At 36.2% G+C, this 24097-nt stretch overlaps 1 protein-coding gene across 2 annotated transcripts in view; it reads left to right on the top strand.

The window, feature by feature from the left end:
* fgf14 (fibroblast growth factor 14) overlaps nt 1-24097 on the top strand; it is a 157092-nt gene that overhangs the window by 96748 nt on the left and 36247 nt on the right. For both annotated transcript variants that reach the window (XM_055214694.2, XM_055214693.2), the window contains exons 2-3: nt 12654-12764; nt 15948-16051. In XM_055214694.2, coding sequence (XP_055070669.1) covers nt 12654-12764; nt 15948-16051 — 215 coding nt within the window. The remainder of the gene's footprint in view (nt 1-12653; nt 12765-15947; nt 16052-24097) is intronic.

Raw genomic sequence — 24097 nt, 5'->3', positions numbered from 1 at the left:
GATTATGATGCTTATCTAGACATGGAGTGTGCTTAAATGTTCTGGGGTTGTGCAAACTCTCTCTCTCTCTCTCTCTCTCACTCTTTCTCTGTCTTTGCTATACCCTTGGGAGGTGTTGATGTTAAATTATTGGCACATTTCATGAATTCAAGTAAAGCAGCAGGTGTCCAACTTGTTGCTAAAATGCTATCACACGATCAGCAAGCATCATTCAAAAACAGCTAACCTGACACTGCATTTGTTTTATTTAAGATTAAGATACCTGTAAAAGCACTTACTGTCGGCCCGTCAGGAATAAAGACAATTTTAGTATTTTTTTTTTTCATTTTTGAAGCTAAAGGTGGTAAAAACAATCTATAGTATTTTTTGAGCAAAATGCCAATTTATAATAAAAAATAAATGCAATTAAAAGTCTGTTAGATACACATTACCACAAAAATGAGAAAAAAATGATTGTGTGTGTAAGGTTTTGTTTTGCATTGTTGGCCTGTAAATTGGCATTACTAAAAATATTAATAATGGTAATTAAAACAACAAAACATAGACTGCCAGTTTACTCAATACAATAGCAGCATACTGATTAAACTATAATAGAGGTGACAATTTGGCATGCTGTATATCATTGTACCTGTCATAGATGTCCAGAGGGGAATTGTGCACAAATAAATAGTGAGTAAAAGATGTAGCTGTTGCCGGTAGAAACTGAGAGTGATGAATTAGCCTTGCAACGTCTCTGCTAACGTGCACCTGTGATGGCCAAACGGCCATCTTATTACAGATCATGGCCTCCTCTAACGCTCCTACTGTAGTGTTAGGGAACAGGTTCCTACAAGGCTTATAAGTCATCCACCAAGTCTTCCCACATTGTCACTATTAACCTTTACGTGTGGTAATAAAAGAAGCATTCAAATATTAAATTGTTGTTTAAGACGACTTTTTTATTGCACTATTTTAAGTGCTGTTGTGTTGTTTCCCGAGTTACTTTTGCCAGAGCACTCCTGGGATTTACATCATTAAGTTTCCATTGCAGCTCAATTTACAGAATCTTCAGTGAGCATATTTACAGCCTTGAGGGCTGTAAGAGTTAGCCTGCGTGCCCTCCTAGGCTTTCTGAAATATAGCCTGTGTATTTAGTTGTGGTCACCAAAAGGACACTTTCATCAAATAAACCTTTGCGTTTGTTGTACGAAGCAGTGAGAAGCTACTTTCATCTCCATTTTGACATGGAGGCAAAAGAAGGCCCTCGAGTATGGAAATGCTTGTAAAATGTGAAATGAGACATTTTGCCTTGTGGCAATGTATTAACAGGAATCATAGTAGACATTATTCAAAACCTTGTTTAAAAAGGTTTGAAATCTTCTTTAGATTTTCTAATTACTGGTGGCTGGCCAAAATGTTAGCGAAATTGATTTGCCAAATATAAATTTCCTTTTGCATTTTGAGTGCTGGTGTGGACCTGGAGCATGTGATTAAGATTTAGCTGGCACAGCTCCCAAAAACAATCAGGGAGAAGTCCTTATATACTGTATCATATTGACTTAAATTACTTTCTGGACTCTCAAGCAGAAAGCTCTTCCAGACAGGACATTGGCTTGACCACATCATTACAGAAATATGTGTCTCTGTGGCATTGATTCATAAAAGTACATTATCAACCTATTAGGATTACAGACTTCTATGAATGTGTAAACAGCACTAGTGGTAGACTTGTGGTAGCTTTTAAGATGGGTGCTTTCGGGGCAATATTTATGCGTCTATTGATGTGCAACATAAATATCTTGCTATTTATGTTCATGTTATGATTATACTTACACAATTACTTTGATTAGGCTGCAGAGAACAAGCAGTCCATAACCTCTTTTACCCAGACACATCTGACACCAGACAGACTCTTCCTTTTTGACATTTAGGCTATTTTTTCTTTTTCAGGCACAAGGGCCTGTGTGGGTTTGAGCCATTCCATTTCAATTTGTTGTGTAAATTAAGATGTCAGAATGGACTGGTGACCCAGTCAATGCTTGTCAAATGTATCTAAAGTCTTATGTATATTGTGCAATCTAACATGAATGACAGCCGATGTTGCACTTCTGCCTTTGGCTTTTATCCAAGATCCCTTGGGTATAGGCCATGAATAATCTGACACGCAACAAATTTAAAAAATAGGAAAAGCCCACCCATGGTACCTTCTGCTTTTGTATTGAAAAAAGATATTTTTATAAAAAGAGGTTGCAGAACCCAACCATATAGGACATCAGATATTGACACAATAATCAACCATTGCTAAATTCATTTCTTATTTGGATGCTGGACCCATAACCTATTTCAAACCAGACTGATAATAAAGATAGCATGAGTCTACACTGTCAGACAAAAATGGTACAAAACTCTTTTCTGTCACTGGGGTGGTACCCTCAAAGGTTCATTTTTGTAGCCTACATTTATGGGTATAAAACACACAACACGATCTCACGAATTTCCGTGGGATAGTCACAGAATTTTTGCAAATTTTTCCGTGGCATTCTCACGGATTTGTTACTCAACTGTTTTGTCCTATTTTCTTACCATTGTCGCTTCGGTTTAGCGTTAGATGTACATAAAATGACATCCTTACCCAAACCCAACTCTTACCCCAACGCTAGACGAAGTTTAGAAAATATAAAATAATAAATCAGAAAAAATAGTATAAACCAATACTTAAAGAGACATAAACGCAAACACCAAATCTAACCCTAAACCGAAGTGACAATGGTTTGAAAATAGGAAAAAGCAGTTGAGTAACCAATCCGTGAGAATTGCCATGGAAAAATGAGCAAAAAATTCTGTGATTATCCCATGGAACTTTGTGAGATCATGTTGACAACACATTAAAATGTTGTTCCTTTTGGGATACAACAGAAAAAAAACTGTTTTATACTTTTTTCTGACAGTGTACTAAAATGACAAGGTCGTTCTGTATGTCTAATGCCCTGAAAATGATCTAAAAAACATCTCCAGACATGAAAGGTCTCCTAAAAGACGGTGGACTAAAGCACATCTTTAATGTATTTAAATGATCTTCATTTAAAAAGACACTTTATGCCTTTGATTAAATCTAAAAAAGCTGTCATGTAGCAATTTTTTTTTTTTTTGAAGGACATTGACTCTGTTGAGAAGTTGTTTAATACAAAAACCTTGTGGCAAGTTTTATTTATAAATTTGTTATGTGAACTCAAATTATATTTTTAAACTGATCACCTAGTGAGCTGCAGCATAAGAATTTGTTTGCAGAAATTAGTTTGTTATAATTGCCTTCTAAATATTTAATTGTTTGTAACATTTATTGTCATTATTTGCTATATCCACTAAACATTCTGTGCTCAAGATAAGTGCTAAACATGACAGTCTTCAAAGATTTTCACCCAAGACATGGTTTAACACACAGTTTGGCTATTACATGCGTTGTCCAATTAGAATGTTCAATGGAATGGAAGATCACCAGTGAAGGCTAGTTTTAATCTCTCTCTATACTAAGTCTCATTAAAATGTTGGATGAATCTTGCACACACTCAATTAGTCATGACTGGAAGTGCCATGCCACAGTGCATCTTGAGTGCAAGATGGTGCTTGTTCGTCATTGTGTAAATTCAAATGAAAGAGCTTGATGTCAAGTCACCTTTAATAATTAAATGACTCTCAGTAGCACTGTATTTCCACTTATATTTTTTTAAAGGATTAGTCCATTTTCTTAAAAAAAAAAAAAAATCCAGATAATTTACTCACCACCATGTCATCCAAAATGTTGATGTCTTTCTTTGTTCAGTCGAGAAGAAATTTTTGAGGAAAACATTTCAGGATTTTTCTAATTTTAATGGACACCAACACGTAACAGTTTTAATGCAGTTCAAAATTGCAGTTTCAACAGGGTTTCAAAGAACTCTAAACAATCCCAAACAAGGCATAATTGGCTTATCTAGCGAAACGATAAAAATATGCACTTTTAAACCAAAACTTCTCGTCTATCTCCAGTCCTGTGATTGCATACACTCTAAAAACAAACGGTGCTATATAGCACCAAAAGTGGTTCTTTGCTCGTAATCATAGAAGAACCGTTTTTAGTGCCATATAGCACCGGTGAAGCACCAGTGAAGCACCTGTGTAGAACCATATAGTGCTATGTAGAACCAAATGTGGTGCTATAGTGGTGCTATATAGCACCTATATGGTTCTACACAGGTGCTTCACTGGTGCTTCACCGGTGCTGTGTGGCACTGGAAACGATTCTTCTATTGTTGCGATTCAAATCAGCAGTTTTGGTGCTATATAGCACCGTTTGTTTTTTTAGAGTGTAATGCCGTGGAAAGTTCACGTGTTACATATATGAAATGCACATTTGCGGACCATTTTAAACAATAAACTGACATAAAGACATTAATTAGTGTCATTCGACATACAACAACGTCGGAACGGTCCTCTTTCTCAACACTTGTAAACACTGGGGCGTAGTTTCGCATTCGTCATCCGTGAGCTCTTGACGTGATGACATATTGTGTGACGTCACGCTGACGTGTCACATGACCGGCGATAGACGGGAAGTTGTCGTTTAAAGTACATTTTTTTTCTTGTCAAAAATGACAATCGTTTCGCTAGATAAAACCTAAATGCCTCATTTGGGATCGTTTAGAGTCCTTTGAATCTGCAATTTTAAACTGCATTAAAACTGTTAAGTGTTGGGGTCCATTAAAGTCCATTAAAATGAGAAAAATCCAGGAATGTTTTCCTCCAAAATCATAATTCCTTTTTGAATGAACAAAGAAAGACATCAACATTTTGGATGACATGGTGGTGAGTAAATTATCTGGATTTTTTTTTAAGAAAATTGACTAATCCTTTAAATTACCTATGAAATATGTAAGAGTAATTAAAAATTGCCTGAATGTATTCTGACCAACGTTTCCTGTTTTCTGAAATCTGCTATTTAGTATCAATATATATTTGTGGAGATTATGAATCCCACAGCTTAGTGAGAATGAAAGAAAATGGCAGTGCCTCCGCAATGACATCAGCAGCGTGAGTGTGCTTGTGAAAGCTGGAAAAGCCCCTCTCTTCTTCCAGAAAGACTATAGTGGGTCAATCACATGTGGTTAAGTCTGCAGCTGGTGCTGTGTGCAGTGAGACATAGCCCCTCCCATCTCCGTCTGTCTGATGATAGCTACTTCTATCTCTTCAACACACAGAAAAGCCCATACACCTGCTGCTATAACCTTTTACCTACATGAATGTTACAGTATGAAAGTCAGTCATATTTTTAAATGACTTTACTTGGTATATTTACAATATATTAAACACACAGCAAGCTGTTAGGTTGATTTATTTCCTAATGCAACTCAATTCTAATTCATTTTGTGCTTTGTTTGTGCTATAAAAACAAAATACCTTAAATTGTGGTGTTTGTGAGAGGAATTGGCTTTGGTAGAAAATAAACAAAGCAAAAATGCCACAGATTTTCCGTGCATTGAAGATGCGTCATATCCAGAGATCAGAACATTACAGGACTGGGGGTGGGCTTTTTAGACTTGGCCCAGTGATCTGGATTTTAATACTTCCTATTATTGTTTATAGAAGGTTTCAGTGGCAACAACATAAACAAATGGCTTTTGTGCCCCAAGCTTAACTTTCGCAATGAATCAATAACAATAGAGTCTCTCTAGAGTAGATTTCTGATAACAAGCTAAATAAATAAACAAGTAAATTACCTTCAGTTCAAATCATAGCTAAAGCATATAAACTAATACACCAAGCTTCATGTTAATGTGCAAAATTATTGTATACAATGTTAGCCGCAGATCCTTGAATTCTTTGCTGTAGCTGCCAAACCTCTCTTCACAAAGTGAAGCTGTGTCCCCTCGTCTTTATGATACTGAAACGCAGTGGCGGCCAGTAACTTTTTTCCAGGGTGCACGATGCGAAGTTCGTCACAACTAGGGCTGTCACGATTATGAAATTTGGCTGACGGTTACAAATTTCAAGGATTATGCCAATTGATTGCCTGTTTAGGGCTTTGACATTTAATTCTCATAATTTTTTTTTGTTCATGAAATAATTTTCACACATGATCCTCCTAAGGTCATATTAGAAGGCTACTGGACCACATGTCCTTACAGATCCTTACGAATAGCATCTTTCACTTCTCTAAATTTGGAATTGCTGTTTTGGAAATGTATGTTTTACCTGGCAGTTCAAAGTTTTTCAGCATTTCTTTAAATGCTGTTTTTCCACTGTATTGAATGGCTATGGCTTTGCTTTTTTGCGATACAGTGCCAGTTAAGGAGCGTCATCTTATGGTCTCATTAATACATGCACTGCAGCTCCCCCTTGTTTTTTTTAAAGAGATGTGCAATCATTGCGGTGATCTGAAATCATCACGATGAAATCAAATAATCGCGATGAGACGATTATTTAATCATTGTGACAACCCTATAGTCACAACATGTATGTAGCCCGTTATGTGTGTGGTTTGTAAATTTAAAATATGTGTTCGGCGTGTCGAGTAGGGCTGCAGCTATCGATTCTTTTTGTAATCGATTAATCTAGCACTGAATCGATTGATTAATCGAGTAATCGGATAAAAATGTTGTGTGTGTTTTTAAACAACCAAAACAAATAATGCATAACGAAAATGACGTGGCTGTAAAATGTTCAAGCATTTGGCTTTTATCAAAAAAAAAAAAAAAAACAGAGGTATTTGGCTACACAAAATAAGCCTATTTATTTAAATTTTTACCCATTTAGTGTTTATAAGTGCCAGTGCCAACAATTAAACACTTTAATTTTTTAATATGCACAACAGGTTTCATGCTGTAATCTAGCCCTGACATCAAAGTAAATATCTGGTTTATGTACATTTCTACACCTGCAGGATTTACCATTAGGCTACTGACATATATATCATTTCTGGGGTGAGCCTATTTGCTATGGTAACAACCTGTGTGTGTGCGCGCACGTGCACCTGTGTTTGTGTGTGAGGAATAGTGACACCCCAGTCAGACGTTCAGTTGCTTCATTGCATTTCGGTACGGCAGAAATACAAACCTTTTCAATAAAACGCTGCATTTGGTTTGCATCACTTGCATTGCGGTGCATTTTAGGTTAAGAATCCGTTCGAAAAATCACAACATCACGTCCCGCTGTATACAATGAATGCATGCTGAAATTATTGTTGCGTGGCTACATAAAAGTTTAAGCATATGTGATGCATTGCGCGATCGGTCTGACTCGCGTGAGAGAGAATAACTTCCTTATGCTAAACTCCAATAAGACAGAGATTATTATTATTGAACAAAATATCATGTCAGATTACAAGTTGCCCATAGATGATTGCACTGTGGTGCCGTTTTTTGGTACACACACCTGTAAAGTGCATGCGTGTGTGTGAAGGGGTTCGGGCTATACTCTCCTGCAATTGAACGTGAATACGTTTCCTACTTAAAAACATCAAAGCTAAACATCATATCTAGTCAAACCGCATAACGACATCGCTACAAATACAGTATGGGATTAAAATCAGCGGAAGCTACGTTACCTTGTTTCATCGACGCTCGCTTGGTGAAAACAGCAGTGGATGTTTTCGGTTCAGATGCTGAATGTAATGATAATGTAATGATCCCAAACTTTAGACATTCTCTCTCTCTGCCGTTTATGGACATATTCGCTCTTCGCCATCGCGCCAACTAAATTCAAAATGTTCCACGCGCTATGATGTGCTTCCTGAACATTGAACAACGGTCCGTGTGAATCAGATCTCGGCACGTGTAGTGCACGTCATAGGAATTTAACAAGGCTTCGAGGCAGAATTTTTGCCTCAAGGAATTTTTTGAATCGAGTAAATCAAGTAACTCGATGAATCGTTTCAGCCCTAGTGTCGAGTTAACCATGTGCATCACGTGTCTTGTCAAAATAAGTGCCTGCTGCAGACACGTCTAAAGGGTTTTCCCGTTTGCCAGATACTCGCATAATCTCATGCGTAATCAGAGTTTACTGTTAAGGAAGTGTCTTGCGTGTATTTTGTTAACGTGAGTGTTTCTTTAATCATAATCGGTTTTGACGCGTGTGCAGCAGGCACCTATTTTGACGAAACACGTGATGCACATGGTTCACATGACACTCCGAACACATATTTTGAATTTGCGCCCCTCAGAAAAGCAGTCACGAACCGCCACTGCCGAAACTTCTTAATTTTGTCAAGGAATTTGTTCTTTGGTCAGTTTAGCCACTAGCCAGACCAATAAACAAACATAGACTAGACATTAATTTCGGACTAGGTTCATAACCGTGACAGTGTGACAACGTGTACAGTGTTGAAACTATCTATATGTTTGTAGAAATAAATAGAAGCTTTGGTCATGTTCATAAACCCTTTGAATTTTCAAATTTTCGTTCCCATAGGCCTACCTGCTGCATAAATAAATACAAAAGAGCTTGACAACTTATTTTCTGTCTTTAAGAGTCTTCCGATGCTGTCTCAGCAATATCACTGTGTAGGTGGAGGCAGATGTCATAAAGCACTGCTGTGATAAGCATTCTCCCTCTCTCTCTCTCTCTCTCTCTCTCTCTCTCTCTCTCTCTCTCTCTCTCTCTCTCTCTCTCTCTCTCTCTCTCTCTCTCTCTTTTAAACTCTCGTTCTTCCTTTTGTTCTCTCCTTTGCTCTTTCTTTTCTCTCTCCACCTTTGATGTGCCAGTTTCCTTGGCTCTGCTGTGGTCTAACTCAGGCGAATCTAGGGCAGGCGGCCAAAAGTAAACAGCAGTACCCACATCAATTTGACAAGCGAGTTATTTGTTTACCAGCCTGAAGTTAAGCACAACATGGTTGGTAAAGAGTATCACAAGAGACCTTAACAGTCAAATAGAGCAGGGCACAACAAGCTGTAAGAAATCCTCAGGTTATTCCTTCCTGTCTTTTAAAATTGGTGTCACTCGCATCTATTTATGTGATTACCCCCAAGCAGTGTTTGCTAAAGCACAGCACAGCCTCCTCAGTATTAAATAACTAAAGGGAATGTGCTTTTCTCTAGATTTAGATTCATACTACCGTAAAGCTTTCAATCTTAAAGAAATGAAGTTTTTGGTTTATTTTTGAGTGAATTAACCCTTTCATTTTGGAAGGCATGTACTCAATTTTTCTGGTTTCATTTCTTGGTAACTAAATAGTCCCAGCCTCAGACTGCACGCTCATAGTCTGTTCGCTAACCGACTGATGCTTATTTCACACAAATCCAGAAAAGACATTTATTGCTCTAGTAAGTTTTAATCTAATTGGTTGACTTTACTCAGCTCTTGCACGTAAGGGCGTAGAGGTTGTTGTTTTAATATTTTCCGCTATTTCACCTTGGCTGTGTCCGAAATAATATTCCCTACATAAGTTCACTAATATAGCTCACTCGAATGAGAGAATGAAACGAGCAAGTGAATTCTGACCCTTGAGCTTCCCGGAAAGACAGTGTGGGCGCGAGATGCGAGAATTCATTCGGCGCGAGCTTCAGTAGACAAGTAGCGGCTAGCTTTGAGAGTACATCGGTTGTACACTCATTATTGTGGTGCATTGTGGGGTTGAATGAGTGCACTCAATTATTTTCACTATAATTTCGTACACAACTAAAAATGCATATTCTCTCAAATAGTGCACTGTACTGTATGTGTGTATAGGGGGCTATTTTGGACACAGCCATTGTATTTTCTGTATAATCATTCATGTCACTCTTCCTGTCTAAGTGGGTGGTTCTTGGCCAAGCTGCAGAAAGCACCAGGCGACACAAGACCTAACTAAATGGCTGGTTTTCTAAGTGCTGCTTTTGAAAGCTCCTTCACCTCATGTCTACTGTATTTAGAAGGTTTCCAGCAGAGCAAACTGCTGTGCTACCTTATTGAATATGCCCTACTGTCTAGTTATGCATGTGCACACACCTGACATTCCCTTAGCAATACATAGCATATTGTTATAGCTGTAAGTCATTTGATAGAACATTCTTTGGCTTCTGAATTGCCCTCATATACTGCCAAATAGCAAAACAATCTGTGCCTCTTACTCTTTTAAGGAAGTCATAAGAAACACAAAAACGGGTGTTGTAAATATGTAAATTTGCAAAGACCGAACACACATCATTTATTTAGACAAACAAAAGACCTAACATGGACACTCAAACCCTGTTTTTTTATGTCTAACTCAATGTAAGAGGCATTTCCATAATTCCCTTTGGTTTTGCAATGAGATTATAGAGGCACTCATATTGTTCATGTGAACAGGAAGATCGCCTGTCTGATTGCTACACTGATTGTCTGATATGCTGCCTGTTGATATGCCTGTTGGTAATTACAGTAGTTGGGCTTTCATCCTACTCTATTTGTGCTTTGGATGTAAATTCAAATTATGCCGCACATTGTGGAATGGCTAATTTTAAAAATCAATAAAGAGTTACCTTGTATATAGGCCATAACAACCAGGTAATAATACCCTAGCAACCACCTACAGTAGAAAACCACCTATCAACACATTGAAAAAACTTTCATAATGCCTAAGCTCCTTAGCAACCCCATACAATAAACCATTTTACAATCCAGTCAACTGTTATGGATAAAATCAAGTACTGCCCAAGCATTTTAATGAATATTCTGTTTTAATTAAAGTTAGTAAAATGGGTTGTTCGATTCAATTTTCAATTCAATTTTATTTAGCGCTTTTTACAATTGTCTACAGGGGCCATGGCATGAAAATCGGACTTTTTCCATGTTTAAGTGCTATGATTGGGTCCCCAGTGCTTCTATCAACCTAGAAAATGTGAAAAAGATCAACCTAGTAACTTAGTTTTGGTAAACCATTCTCTACAAGCACATGAGAAAATAGGTCGTTGAAATTTGGCTCTCCTTATGATGTCATAAGAAGCTCTTATTATAATAATACTGCCCCTTAATCTGCACTATCCAATCACAGCACTGCCATTTATTGCAGAGAAAAGGAGAGAGAAAAAATAATTCACAGCACAGTTGAGTTTCAATTGCAACAAACCGCTCATTTGCATTTAAAAGGACACATTTTTGCACACACCTACAAAGTGGCAATTTTAAAATGTTATAATAAATTATCTGTGGGGTATTTTGAGCTAAAACTTCACATATGTGCTCACCAAAGATTTATTTTAACATCTTAAAAACTTTTGGGCCATGGCCCCTTTTATTGTTTCAAAGCAGCTTTACATTAATAAAAGCAGGAGAAAACCTACCCAGTCTCATGTAGATGCGTAAAAATAGCACGAAGTGTAAAAATCGTGCAATATAAAAAATAAAAATAATTTTATAAATAAAGGTTATTTAATATACAGGTTTCTCCATGTTTTTGTCTATATTTAGCCATGGCCGCTTGGAGTTGGGGTTAGAATCGGGGTTTGGGTTAGGATGTCATTTTTATATAACAAAAAGTACTTCTAACCCAAAACGAAGCGAAAATGGTAAAAAAATAGCAAAAAAATTGAGAAACCAATGAATAAAACGACAAAAAAAATAAATAAATCGTCGTTTAAGTGAATGGGAAGAACTGGTGTATCATATCGTATGTATTGCACAATTTTCACACTTCGTGCTATTTATACGCAACTCCGTGAGACTCCGTGAGACTCCGTGAGAAATCAATGGACAACATTAGCAGCAGCAGAGTACATCGACTAAAATTAAACCGTACCAGTGAGCGTATTAATAATGTAATGCATAGACTGTTTCATCGGACACACGTGCGGTGACGCGATACCGTTCCGTACTTTACTTCCGGTTTCAGTTTTTTTCATGGTCTGACTAGAAGCTTAACTGAACTCTTAAACAAATACCTCGTCGACAATAACAAATGTTTATGTACATGTTGTTTATTTAGCTTGTTATATAAATAAACTACGTTTGTTGTTATTTATTCTTAGCGGAGTTTACCGAAAGTTACATGCTGAGCACGAAAGTCGCTTGTTTATGTTGTTACTGCTGAAACCATCTATAGAAGAGGGTGCTAAGTTAAACCAATGTCAGATGACTGTCTAGAGGTTGAAAAAAATGGTTTTCTATTCTGCTCAATAGACAGAGACTTGAGACTTGAGACTGTGTGAAAAATATATTTTATTAAGCAGCACAAAACTCAAAGGCTTTACCTGAATACATCATGACAAACATGTAGTTACCTTTTTGTATTATCATATTGTACCTTTCAAATTTTTGTTGAATTAAAACATCCTTACATTTATATTCCTTATATGCCTGTTTAAAGGAACAGTATGTAAGAAATTTATATCAATTAATCATAAAATGGCCCTGATATGTCACTAGACATTAAGAAATCATTTTCATTTCAAATACTTATATCACTGACAACAGTGGTCTGGCCAGGATATTGTCATTTAAAAAGTGGAGTTGCAGCCCTCAACTGATGTTTATGTTGTCATGTTGTGTATTGGCCACCAGTTGTGTGATTGCAGTACCAGTTTTAGCCACAAGTTTTGTGATTGCAAGACCAGTTTTAGCCACAAGTTTTGTGAGTGCAATACCAGTTTTGGCCACAATCCGACATACTGTTCCTTTAAAGAAGTTCTGTTTATTTATGAGAAATGTTTTATTGATTAAAAAAGTATTTTTTGTCTTTCTCTCCACAGATCCCCAGCTCAAGGGTATAGTGACCAGGTTATATTGCAGGCAGGGATACTACTTGCAGATGAACCCAGATGGATCTCTTGATGGGACCAAGGATGACAGTAGTAATTCTTGTAAGTCCTCTTTGATTTCATCATTAGAAATTACCAATGTAATTTGACTAGACATCACACTGTACAAAGAACCAAACAAATGTTTTTTTTTCTTAGGTAGTATCATTGCAAAGTGCAATTTTTTTTTTAAACAGAATGACATATATATTTTGTGGTAGAGGGCATGTGCACGCACGCATATCATTACCTTCAATGCACACCAACTTTAAAATCTGTTACTGATTCATTTTCTGTAGTTATAACTGTTGCTGATATTGCAGTATAGGCTGATGCCCAGGGAGACGTGTGTGTGAGCTGATAACTCAGGAGGCATTGGTGTATTATTAGCCTTGACTGAGCCTGTTTTTTAAATGCTTCGGGCCAGCTGTTTTAATTTGATTTTAATACGCAGCTGTTCTGACGGAATGACACACTGAGGACTATCTGTCAGTCACACAGTCTAAGAGGAGATGTCTCTTGACATTTCTGACACACGAAACACACTACATACACTTTCACTTTGATTTAACTTGGCATAATAGAAACCAAGACTCATTACAATTTAGTATGCAAATATTACAATTACATTTTTACTGTGAGTTTATAAACTTGTAAAATAATATTGCATGAATAAATCATAAAATAGATAGCGTGCCTAATGCGTTACAAAACAATATTCAAATTTGTACAGTATGAGACTAAACCTAAATAATTCACAGAAAGCTGTGGAGAAGAAAAATGATGCTGGAACCATGAGGGATTTCAATGATGTGCTCTCTCTCTTAAAGACAAGAATGCAAAGTCTATTTCATGCCCTTGTAAGAATCCGCTCAGATCCGTTTAGTTTGATGTTACTGTCCCGCTCATATTTTGCCACGCGTTTTTGAAATCATTTCCGTGCAAGCACCCCAGGAGTGGTGCCAATTACTTGTAAGTCGAAGTGAGTTCATTAAACTGTAGGTTTAAATCACCCCTCTGGATGCACTTAGTGTCACCAGCTAGGCTGTTACTAGCCTCCAGTACAAACAATAGACGTTACCTAACAAGTCCGAAGAGCTTCTCCAACAACAAAAGAAGCATTAAATTGCCATGCACTGGTACTGCCTCCAATCACTATCCTTCTATGCTCCGGCTTGTAGCGCCCAGCTTCTGTTGCTGCCCACTGGGCATAAAAACAATTATTCTACATAATATGAAGCCTCCATTTAATTTATGTGCATCACCTTTTATGTACTACACTATTCGCTGTTTATACAAGCTGTGCAGCCTGGGTTCAGTTTCTGTGTCATGTTTTGGTTGGAATTTTGAAGCCTTTTCTAAGCCTTTGTTGGCTGGGCGAAAGAGTTCAGCATGTTCTTGTAATTAGTTGTACTTACTAAGCCATGCATTATTAGTATTATTGCCTAATAATACTCATTTTAGAATTTAGGGTGACAGTTCAATGAGATTGTATTTGTTAACATTACTAAATGCATTAGCTAACAATAATCTAACAATAATCAATATACAGAATGTATTATTCTTTGTTAATGTTAGTTAATACCAACACAATTGTTCATGTTAGTTCACTGTGCATTATCTGCTGTTTACAGTTACAACTTTTGATTTTAAACATGGTAAATGCTAAAATTAACATGAAATAATATTAATAAATGCTGTAGATGTATTGTTTGGTAGTTCATGTTACCTAATGCATTAACTTTTGAAATAAAGAAGCCTGTTGCTGAAATGTGTTTAAAACAAGTCTTGTTTAAATTATAAAATATAAAAATCTAAACTTATTTCAAATTTGACATTAACTTCACAATTTAGTTTGTTCATTTAAAATTAGTGCTAGGCAAAGATTAATCGCGATTAATCGCATACAAAATAAATGTGATTTTTTGCATAATATATGAGTGTGTGTTATGTGTAATTATTATGTGTGTGTGTATATATATATATATATATATATATATATATATATATATATATATATATATATATATATATATATATATATATATATATATATATATATATATATATATACACAATAAATGCCAGTTCTCCTTTTCTGCAGAATGCAATAAATCCTCTCCCCAAATTACAGCGCACCATTCCACGCTTTGTAAACAAACAATGGCGCCGCGTTGAGTACACGGAATCCTAGTTTTCCTCATCTACATTGTACTTCGTGATCAACAAACACACAAAAACAAAATAATACTAATAAAAATAATAATAATTTTACTCAAAGTCAACAAAAATCGAGCAGGACCAAAACATTTTGCAGCTGATCGCTGTGAAAAATGTTAAGCGACGATGACACAACGTCCCAAGTATAACCGCAGCAATGACTATATGACAAAGTAAGCGTTTTGGTTAATGCCAATAATGTTTATTTTTTTAATCAGTGTATACCACTGTTTAACTAAATGAATATAACATGGCAAAGATGAATGCATATTTTTATATTGATTCAATAGATTTATAGCATTAAAAAAAACTTGTCATGGATTTATTGCATTTTGTGGAAAAAAATAATCAGTTTCTATAATAAATCTTTGAAAATCAAGTTATGGATTTGAATTTTTTATGTTTTTATAATCTAAAGATGCTATTTGAAAGTTTGTAACAGAAAATAGTGGTTTTCATCTTGTCACTTTCTTGGTATAGAAAACACGTTTTACCGAATTTGTCAATATGGATTTATTGCATTTTGGAACCAAACTCTTCATATGTATGTATGTATGTATGTGTGTGTGTGTGTGTGTGTGTGGTTAAATATACATAATAATTACACACAGTACACACACATACTGAATATTATGCAAAAAAATTATAATTTTATAGTCGCGATTAATCTTTGCCCAGCACTATAAAATACAATTGAGTAACTTAGATGCAAAAGCCGCTAAACCTCCATCAAAAATGAGATAACGATATTAAAAAAATGATCTTTGCACATATTATACATTCATGAAAAACTTTTGCTCCAAATACTGGCCTTAGGCCATTCAGAAATACCAGTTTGCTGGCAGAATCTATTAAGAGTCTGATAAAAATGCTACTGTAAGTTACAAAAATAAAACATGTAATGCGCACTTAGAGGGTTTTGCATCTGATCTCTTCAATTGTTCAGTGTTAAATGCAAGGTAAACTTACATGTTGATGTGTTTATTGTAAGCATGCACAGCGTTAAACCCTGTGTTGTCTTTACAGCTTTGTTTAACCTCATCCCTGTGGGCCTTCGGGTCGTTGCTATTCAGTCTGTGAAGACGGGCTTGTACATCGCCATGAATGGAGAAGGCCATCTGTACACATCAGTAAGAGCACAGCATACTTTAACTCTAATATATCTTCTTGACTGGGCTGGTCAACCACTATGACCTTTCTGATGAAGATGGTTAAGATGGTGTAGGGACACCAGTATATAACCAATGCTGGTGACCAGGAATGCTGGTCTTTCCAACAAGAATGCTTTCAGACCTAGATATTGCCTTTCTGTATTGTACCTGCATAGTAAAAGCTAACAATTTGATATTATCATCCTGCTAAGCTTAAGACATTGTACTAGAATAAGCCCATCTTTACTGCTCATGTCACTAACTAATTCACAAATTCAAACTATGGTCCAAGCTGTGTGATTGAGTAGAGGTGGGAACTAATTTGCATAAAGCTTGAATAAATTACTGTCACAGGAAAAACTTTTACATAAGCTATTATGGTAGTCAAAGATAAGTTTTAGTTGATAAACTATCAACTAGAAGGGGGACTTTAACATAATGTGTTCCAGAATGTCACAACAATTATTCAAATGTTTATACCTTTATAGGCAACTGTAACTAATTATTCTCTTCCATAAAGAGAATAAACAAGACATAATTAACAAGTATGGTTTTAGAATAGCCGTTATATAGACAGGACATGTTGACAGACAGCAGCTCCTTATTGGTAACAACTTGAAAGCTGTAATATTCATCCGCAACTGACCCAGCATATTTCACTGAGGAGTCTTGCACAATGACTGTCTTTCTGAGGTCTAATGGTCTTACTAATCAAGTCTACAGATGCACCCACACACTCTTACAGCTTTTCATCACTGCTTTTCTTCTCTCTCTGTTCCTGTGTGAATGACTCAGGTAATGGCAGAAAAATCTTTCTTTTCTTTCTCTGTCTGCTCTCTGAGGTTTATACATTCGCTTTTCATTATTCCTCTTTTCTATGAGAATGTGCAGTTATTACCCGACCCCGCAACCATAAGGGGCCATTTCTCGTTAGAGGAAGAAATAAGTGCACTTATCCTTTAGATTTCCTGTGATTCTGATTAAAAATGAAATACTAGCACTGACTACACCAAACATGAGATTTTTTTTGCCAGTACTGCTACGTTAGGACTTCACTTAATTGACTTAATAGTTTTTATGTTAATTTGTAAGTGAGGTTTTAAATGGAGGTTTAGGGGTTTGTTCATCTTGTCAGTCATTGGGCCCTATTTTAACGATCTAAGCTCATTGTCTAAAGCGCACGGCGCACGGTCTAAATGGGCGTGTCCGATTCCACTTTTGCTAATTTAACGATGGGAAAAATGGTTTGTGCGCCAAACGCTCGGTCGAAATGAGTTGTACCCATTCTTGTAATGAGTAATGGGTGTGTTTTGGGCGTAACGTGCAATAAACCAATGAGAGTCTTATCTCTCATCCCCTTTAAAAGCCTGTTGTGCTGGTGCTATGTCTAATCCCTATTTAGATAACGGACTTTGTAAACGGAAAAACTAAGCGCAGGAAGAAAACCCCCAGTTTAAGAATAATGTAAAAAAATTGTGTTGTTTTCATTTTTATTGAAAATTTTTATTTTTTGGATTAAAACTTTTAAAAGCCGTTTTCTTTCAGTCAAAGAAGTAAAAATAGCAGGCTTTTAATTGCTGGTAATGTATTGATATCCTACATAATCATTGTAATATCATAAAATAATTTGCAGATATGCAAGAAAAGGTTTGTACTGTAAAAATACTTTATTTGTAACAAACAGGAGATAAAGAATTTACAAACGTGCGTAGAGCAGCGTTTCAGCACATGGGACAGCGCCATATGGGATTTTTAAAAGCATTACTTAAAATGTTTCTCATCTCACCATATCCACAGGTACAGAGTCATCATATACAATAAATCTGTGGGGTAGCATTTAAAAAACATTTAAAAATAGATGCATTTGTTTAAAGCAAAGCATTTATTTACTTACCGGGCTACAGGTGAAGCAGCTCTTTGCGCCTTCTAACGTCTCATAATCGTTCCTCATTTATGTCCAAGAGACTCAATAATAATCTTTTACATTTCAATCCTTTAATCTTTTTACATTTTTGTGCTGCTAAGCATTCATATGTGATAAGCAAACCTGCGTTGTTGTCCGTTTATATAGCGCATATTTCTAACGCGTTCTTTAAATAACAAAAAACATATTGCGCCATTGACTTTAGACTTTAGACCGATTTTTGTTGGTCAATGGCGTAGTCTATTTTAGTTGCTTCAAAATAGCAACGCGCCAACAATGCGCCTTAACACACCTCGTTTTTAGATCAGAACGCCCATGGGCGCAAACATAGGCGCAAATGCATTTGCTATTTAAACAACGTGGTGCTAAACGTGAAAATTATAATTGCGCCGGTCGAAACTAGCAAAATACACTTGCGTCGCGCTTTGCGCTGCATTGCGCCGGGTGTAAGATAGAGCCCATTATGTACGATTTTCCACTTTTATTTCCTTATACTTCTGTAACTTCATGATTGCTATATTTTAGGGCAGCAAGCCAAATCTTTTTATTTTATTGTAGTGTAATAGTAATTTTTACAGTATTTCACTATAAGGTACTATTCATTAACATGAATTAATGGATTAGCTAACATGAGCTAATAATTAGCAATATATTTCGCAATATTTATAAATTAAGATTGTTAATGTCAATTAATACAAATTCAGTTTTTTTGGTTGGTCATGCTAATTGATTTAAAGTCACTTTAGGGAAGTCATTCTACTAGGCAGCCTTATTTGCCAAGGGGCAGTCATTTCAGTAATAAAAGACCAGGGCTTTGAACCAGATTTTTTCCCAATTGGTTTGTTCCGAACAGAAACAGTATTTTAATGTTTCCGGTTTTCGCTTAAACCCTAAAATTGTTGTTCCTGAACCAGTTAATAACGTTCCATGTCAGCTGTGGGATATACAAATAAGTAGGCTGATCATTAGGGCATTAAACTTAAATTATTAGTCTACTTATGTAAATTGAGGTTACTGGCTCTTTAAGATAAGCACGGACCTGGTTTCTGTCTCTAATCTATACATACAATTAAGACATAAATGTTTTTATTAGAAAAAGAATACTGTGGTATTTCGAGAACATTTTGTGTTTGTATGTGTCCTGTCAAGAATAGAAAGATTGTTCGCTTGCTTTTTGAAACACGTCTCTCCGTGTATGCACTTTTGAGTGCATTTAAACACGCGCACACACACAGATGGAGGATGAATTCCAAATGGCGCTGTACGTGTGCGTCTGTACGTACATAAAATTGCTCACTTTTGCACCTTTTGTTTAAAATCACGTAAGTGTTAACATTTACAAGCTTTTGAAACATGTGCAAAAGATCAACTTTCACCCTATTTAAATTTGCGTATTATTCCGCGAATCGCATGCAAACCGTGGGTCGTGATCTGTACGGATTACGGATCAACTGCAATCCATTACACCACTAATTAGTATTAAAAAAAAACAAATATCTTGAGATACTTGGTAGATATTTACCTCTTATTATTGAGCATTATGGGCTTGAGTAGGCTACTTGCTGGTGGCAAGCTTCTCATTTCTCCGATGAGTCATCGACGACAGAAAGTGAACTTCACCAAGTCATATTGCACAGAAATCTTCTTAATAATGGTATTAACCGGTTACCATTATTTTAAATAAATGATTCTGTTCCGGAACATATATATTTTTTTAAAGTTTCTGGTTCCATTTCTTTTCCTTGCAAAACTGACAAATGACAAATGATTGTTGTTTTAACTGTAAAAGCGGAACTTCCGTCGGCAGTGCAGTCATATTGAGCATTGCATACAGTAGTGCTCAAACGTGTTATATTCAATATCTTTGGTTTACTGTACTTACACACATATAATGGTTCAGACGCCCATGAGTATGAGACAAAACCCACCTAATTTTTAAGACCCATGATATTGGACACACTCACTTTTTTATTTAGTGCATATGCCTGTCAGTCAAATCCATTCCACTTGAGAAATGCCCTAAAACAATTTACTCTGTTCTGCATTTCGGATAAAGTCGTGACTTTCACATCGCTGCTTCCTCAAATCCATTTCACTTGGCTCATTTAGAGTCCATATAATTTAAACTCCATTTTGTGTTTTCACAACTCTCGCCAACTGTACTCCCATGACACAACAAGGTAAGCAAAGCTTTTAGGCTATAAAAGCAATTGTGTAATTAAAAGGCACCAAAATACAAGAAAATGGCATCTACATATAAATGCTTTGGACCCACTCACATTTTTTTTTGTTTCTGACGCCGATGCTTTTACTATTGTTAACAAATGGATCCATATTATAAAATGCTTATTTTGTGAGTTGACTTGATGATTTAACCTTAAACCACTCATTTGCCTACATTGGTCAAATGAAGGAATGCTGACAGCCTAGTTTGAATAGTTGTTCTTCATTCGAGTCCAGGTGAGAGAATACGATAGTCCTGTTGAATAGAGCAGAATTCCATTAAGAAGCTCTTGCACTGCATCCTGGTCTTTTGTCTGCCGAGCCTTTTTTGTACAGCACAGGAGTACAAGTGACCCGATAGTATCGAAACGTTCTGGAGTCTCGGCACATCACACTCATGCCTAGGAGAAAAGAAAGACACAAGAGATAATCTTTCATTTTTCATTCCGTGTCTTTTGTTCAAAGGGCTCAAGCTCTGCTCTCATCTCTCCTGTTGATGTTCACAGACTGATTCATCCTTGGGAATAATATTCAGGCTTCTTTTCTGGGTGGCTTCAGGTATGATAGTTATGCGGTTACAAACTGTAAATACAAAAGAAAGTATTTTCTCCAAAAAAGCAAACATGCTTGTAATGTCAACTTGAGGGAATTTACATGCAACTATTAGTTAACAAATAGAAGGTAATTTTTTTTTTTAATTTTAGTCATGGAATATTATTATCATCTTCAGCTAGCTGTTGGTTTTTCTCCTCAGTGGAATAGAGAGAGAGGGGACTATAGCTTTATCACCTGCCACATGTGTTAATGCTGCATTTCATGAGTCTCAGATTGACTTTTTTTCACATCAGTAGACTGGTCCCTGTAGACTTACTTCACTTTGGTGCTTATCTAGTTTGTATTGCTGCCAGTAGCTGCAAAACGCAGTTCACTTTGTAGAGCGGATTTGGTTTCTTATTTGAATATTTACTGATCAATGCAACCACTTTACTTTGCAATAGTCTTTTAATCTGTTTTGGATGATTTAAAACAGTATTTTTAGAATATTAGGGGTTAACCCTGTGATTAAATCATATTCATCTGATCACTTCTGTTGAGGGCCAAAGAGTTGTGTAATCTCCTAACTTAATAACAATATGTCTACTGTTTCTCTAATCTTGTTCAGTGTCGGTGCATGTTAGGGGTTTTGAACATATTGAAATCTTTCCTTACTTTGAGTTGTCTGGTTGTCAGGATTACTTACTGTATAGGGCACTCAAATATTTTGGTTAAAGATAAGAACTTGTCTTTTTAAAGCATATTTTGTTCATATCTAATCTGAGGTTTCACATATTGTAACTTGTCAGAGATAAGCAGCCACCCAGTCTATGTCCTGCTGATGGACACAGCAAGATGATTGTAGGAAAGGCAACCCAGTCCAATCAAATAAAATACTTTTATCACAAAATCAAACATACTTTGCTTATTTCTAAACTGACATCATGCATTGCTTTCGGGTCCAATCGATCTCAAATGCCATAGGGACGTAACAAAAAATCACAATAATATACACTCATGTCATAATGCAAAACTACCAAAAAACCCAATAACAAAATCTGAGATAACCAGACATGGACTCGTGGACAAGGATTTTTTTTATAAATTATTAATATTTTGCTGATGGAAATTCTGTGAGCCTGGAGACTGCAGTACACTATTGAGTTTATACAATATTGAATAAAAAGTGCTAATAAACAGCTGTTTAAATAATATTGTCCATTGAAATGAGTGGAGGCTTGGACCCGGAAACAGTATTCCTTAAGCATGTCTTAAAGGGATAGTTCACTTTAAAATGTAAATTCTGTCATCATTTACTCATCCTCATGTTGTTCCAAACCTGTATGAATTTCTTTTTGCTGATGAACACAAAAGAAGATAACACAAAAGAAATGACGGTAAACACACAGCAGATAGCGACCATTGACTTCCATAGTAGGAAAATATATTTTGGAAGCATCGTGATCAATGATGAAAAAAATATTTTGATAAATGATGGTAAGCACACAGTTGACGGTACCCATTATTTTTTTATTCCTACTTTTTTCTTTTTTATTCCTACTATGGAAGTCAATGGTCACTATCTATTTTAAAGTGAACTATCCCTTCAACAACCGGATATGCACAGAAATACAATATGTGGACAAAGTGTGAAAATTCTGCCATCATTTACACACCCTCATGATGTTTTAAGCCCTTTTGAGTTTTTTTATGCTGTTGAATACAAAAAAAGATATTTTGATAAATAATAGGAAGCACACAGTTGATGGTACCCATTGACCTCCATAATAGGAAAATCAAATCCAGAATAAAGAAACTTATACAGGTTTAGAACAACATAACGGTGAGTAAGTTATGACAGAATTTTCATTTTGAGTAAACTATCACTTTAATTTTGTTCCATACAATGACATTTTACTGTATAAAACTGTGCTCTTTTAAAGACGGGGTGCATGATTTTTGAAAAACACGTTAGGCTTGTTCGACTTCATGGGGCGCCGCTAGAACTGACAGACGGATGACGTCAAAGTGCCGCGAGAGCGAGATGAAATTTCACTTCGTATGATTTCTCAAATCGTTTTCACGGTACTTTGATGTCATCCGGCTGTCGGTTCTTGCAGCGCCACATAAAGTCGAACAAGCCTTTTGGAAAAGGGAGTTGGGCCGAGTACCAAACCCCACTTGTAGCCAATCAGCAGTAAGGGGCGTGTCTACTAACCGCCATCGTTGCCTGAGTTGCGTATGTGTCTATTAATAGAAGGTCCAGATACTTTTGGGGTAGGGGCGTGTTTGTTTAGGTGATTTCAAATGTCAACATTGGCTTTCAGAGATCATGCACCACACCTTTAACTTGGTTAACATTTGTCTAATGAAATTACTGGGATATTTACAGCTTGTAACCCAAAGTAGCTGGTTCGAGTCTCGCTGCCGCCAGGTTTGCGACTGAGGTTTTTAATGAACTATAAGCTGCACCAACCTGTGCAACCTAAATTCAGAGACAGTACCAGAGAAACCAGGGACTGGAGAAAACCATCTTCATGCATTAATGAACAAGAAGGTCAAAGCTACAAGCTGGCTTGGGAAACAGAATCAGAGGGTAATCTTTTTATGGCCTACATTCTGCTAAGCTAAATAAAACCACAATTACTTGTTACACATTTTCTATTAATTTTTTATAATTATTATATTTATAATAGATATTGCACTGTAAAAAGTAAAAAGTTAGATCATCTTAAAAAAGTATTGTAATTTGTACACTTAAAAATTTCACATTTTTAGCTAAATTGAATTTTAAGTTTGAAAAAGTGTTACCTAATTGTATTTAGTTGATCGAACATTTCACTTTTTACAGTGTGGGTGTATACCTATATAGTCAAACTCGCATCTAATCCAATTCCAATGTGCATGTACTCTCAGTAAAACAAAACATGTTGTAACATACACATGCATCAGACCAGGACAAGACATAAATATTTCTTTAGGGATATTACTGTCAGTAGTATATAGAGTATATACTGTAGCAGGGACCAGACAAGCTCACCCAGGAAATAAGCAATCATTTACAGGTGGATAAAATGCTTGGAGAAAGGTATCTTGTGAAAGCCCAATCGCACAGTTAATGGAGCCCTATACCAGTTAGATGGAGCTTGGCAAACTGATAAAGTCTCCCTCTGCCAGCTTGTGCAAGCAGAAAAGGGTCTTAGTTAGAAATACAAAAACAAGGTCAGGTGACTAATGGAGGCAAAAGCAATTTCACTGTCAGACGAAATCTAAATGAAATCCTTTGCATGCTCCATGACAGTGGCAGTTTAGCAGTGCCAGTTTAATCTCTTGTCGTCCAACCA

This window comes from Misgurnus anguillicaudatus, chromosome 17, assembly GCF_027580225.2.
Source record: "Misgurnus anguillicaudatus chromosome 17, ASM2758022v2, whole genome shotgun sequence".
Classification (NCBI taxonomy): domain Eukaryota; kingdom Metazoa; phylum Chordata; class Actinopteri; order Cypriniformes; family Cobitidae; genus Misgurnus; species Misgurnus anguillicaudatus.
The sequence above is the reverse complement of the archived record's forward strand: the minus strand, read 5'-3'. Positions and strand labels throughout refer to the sequence as shown.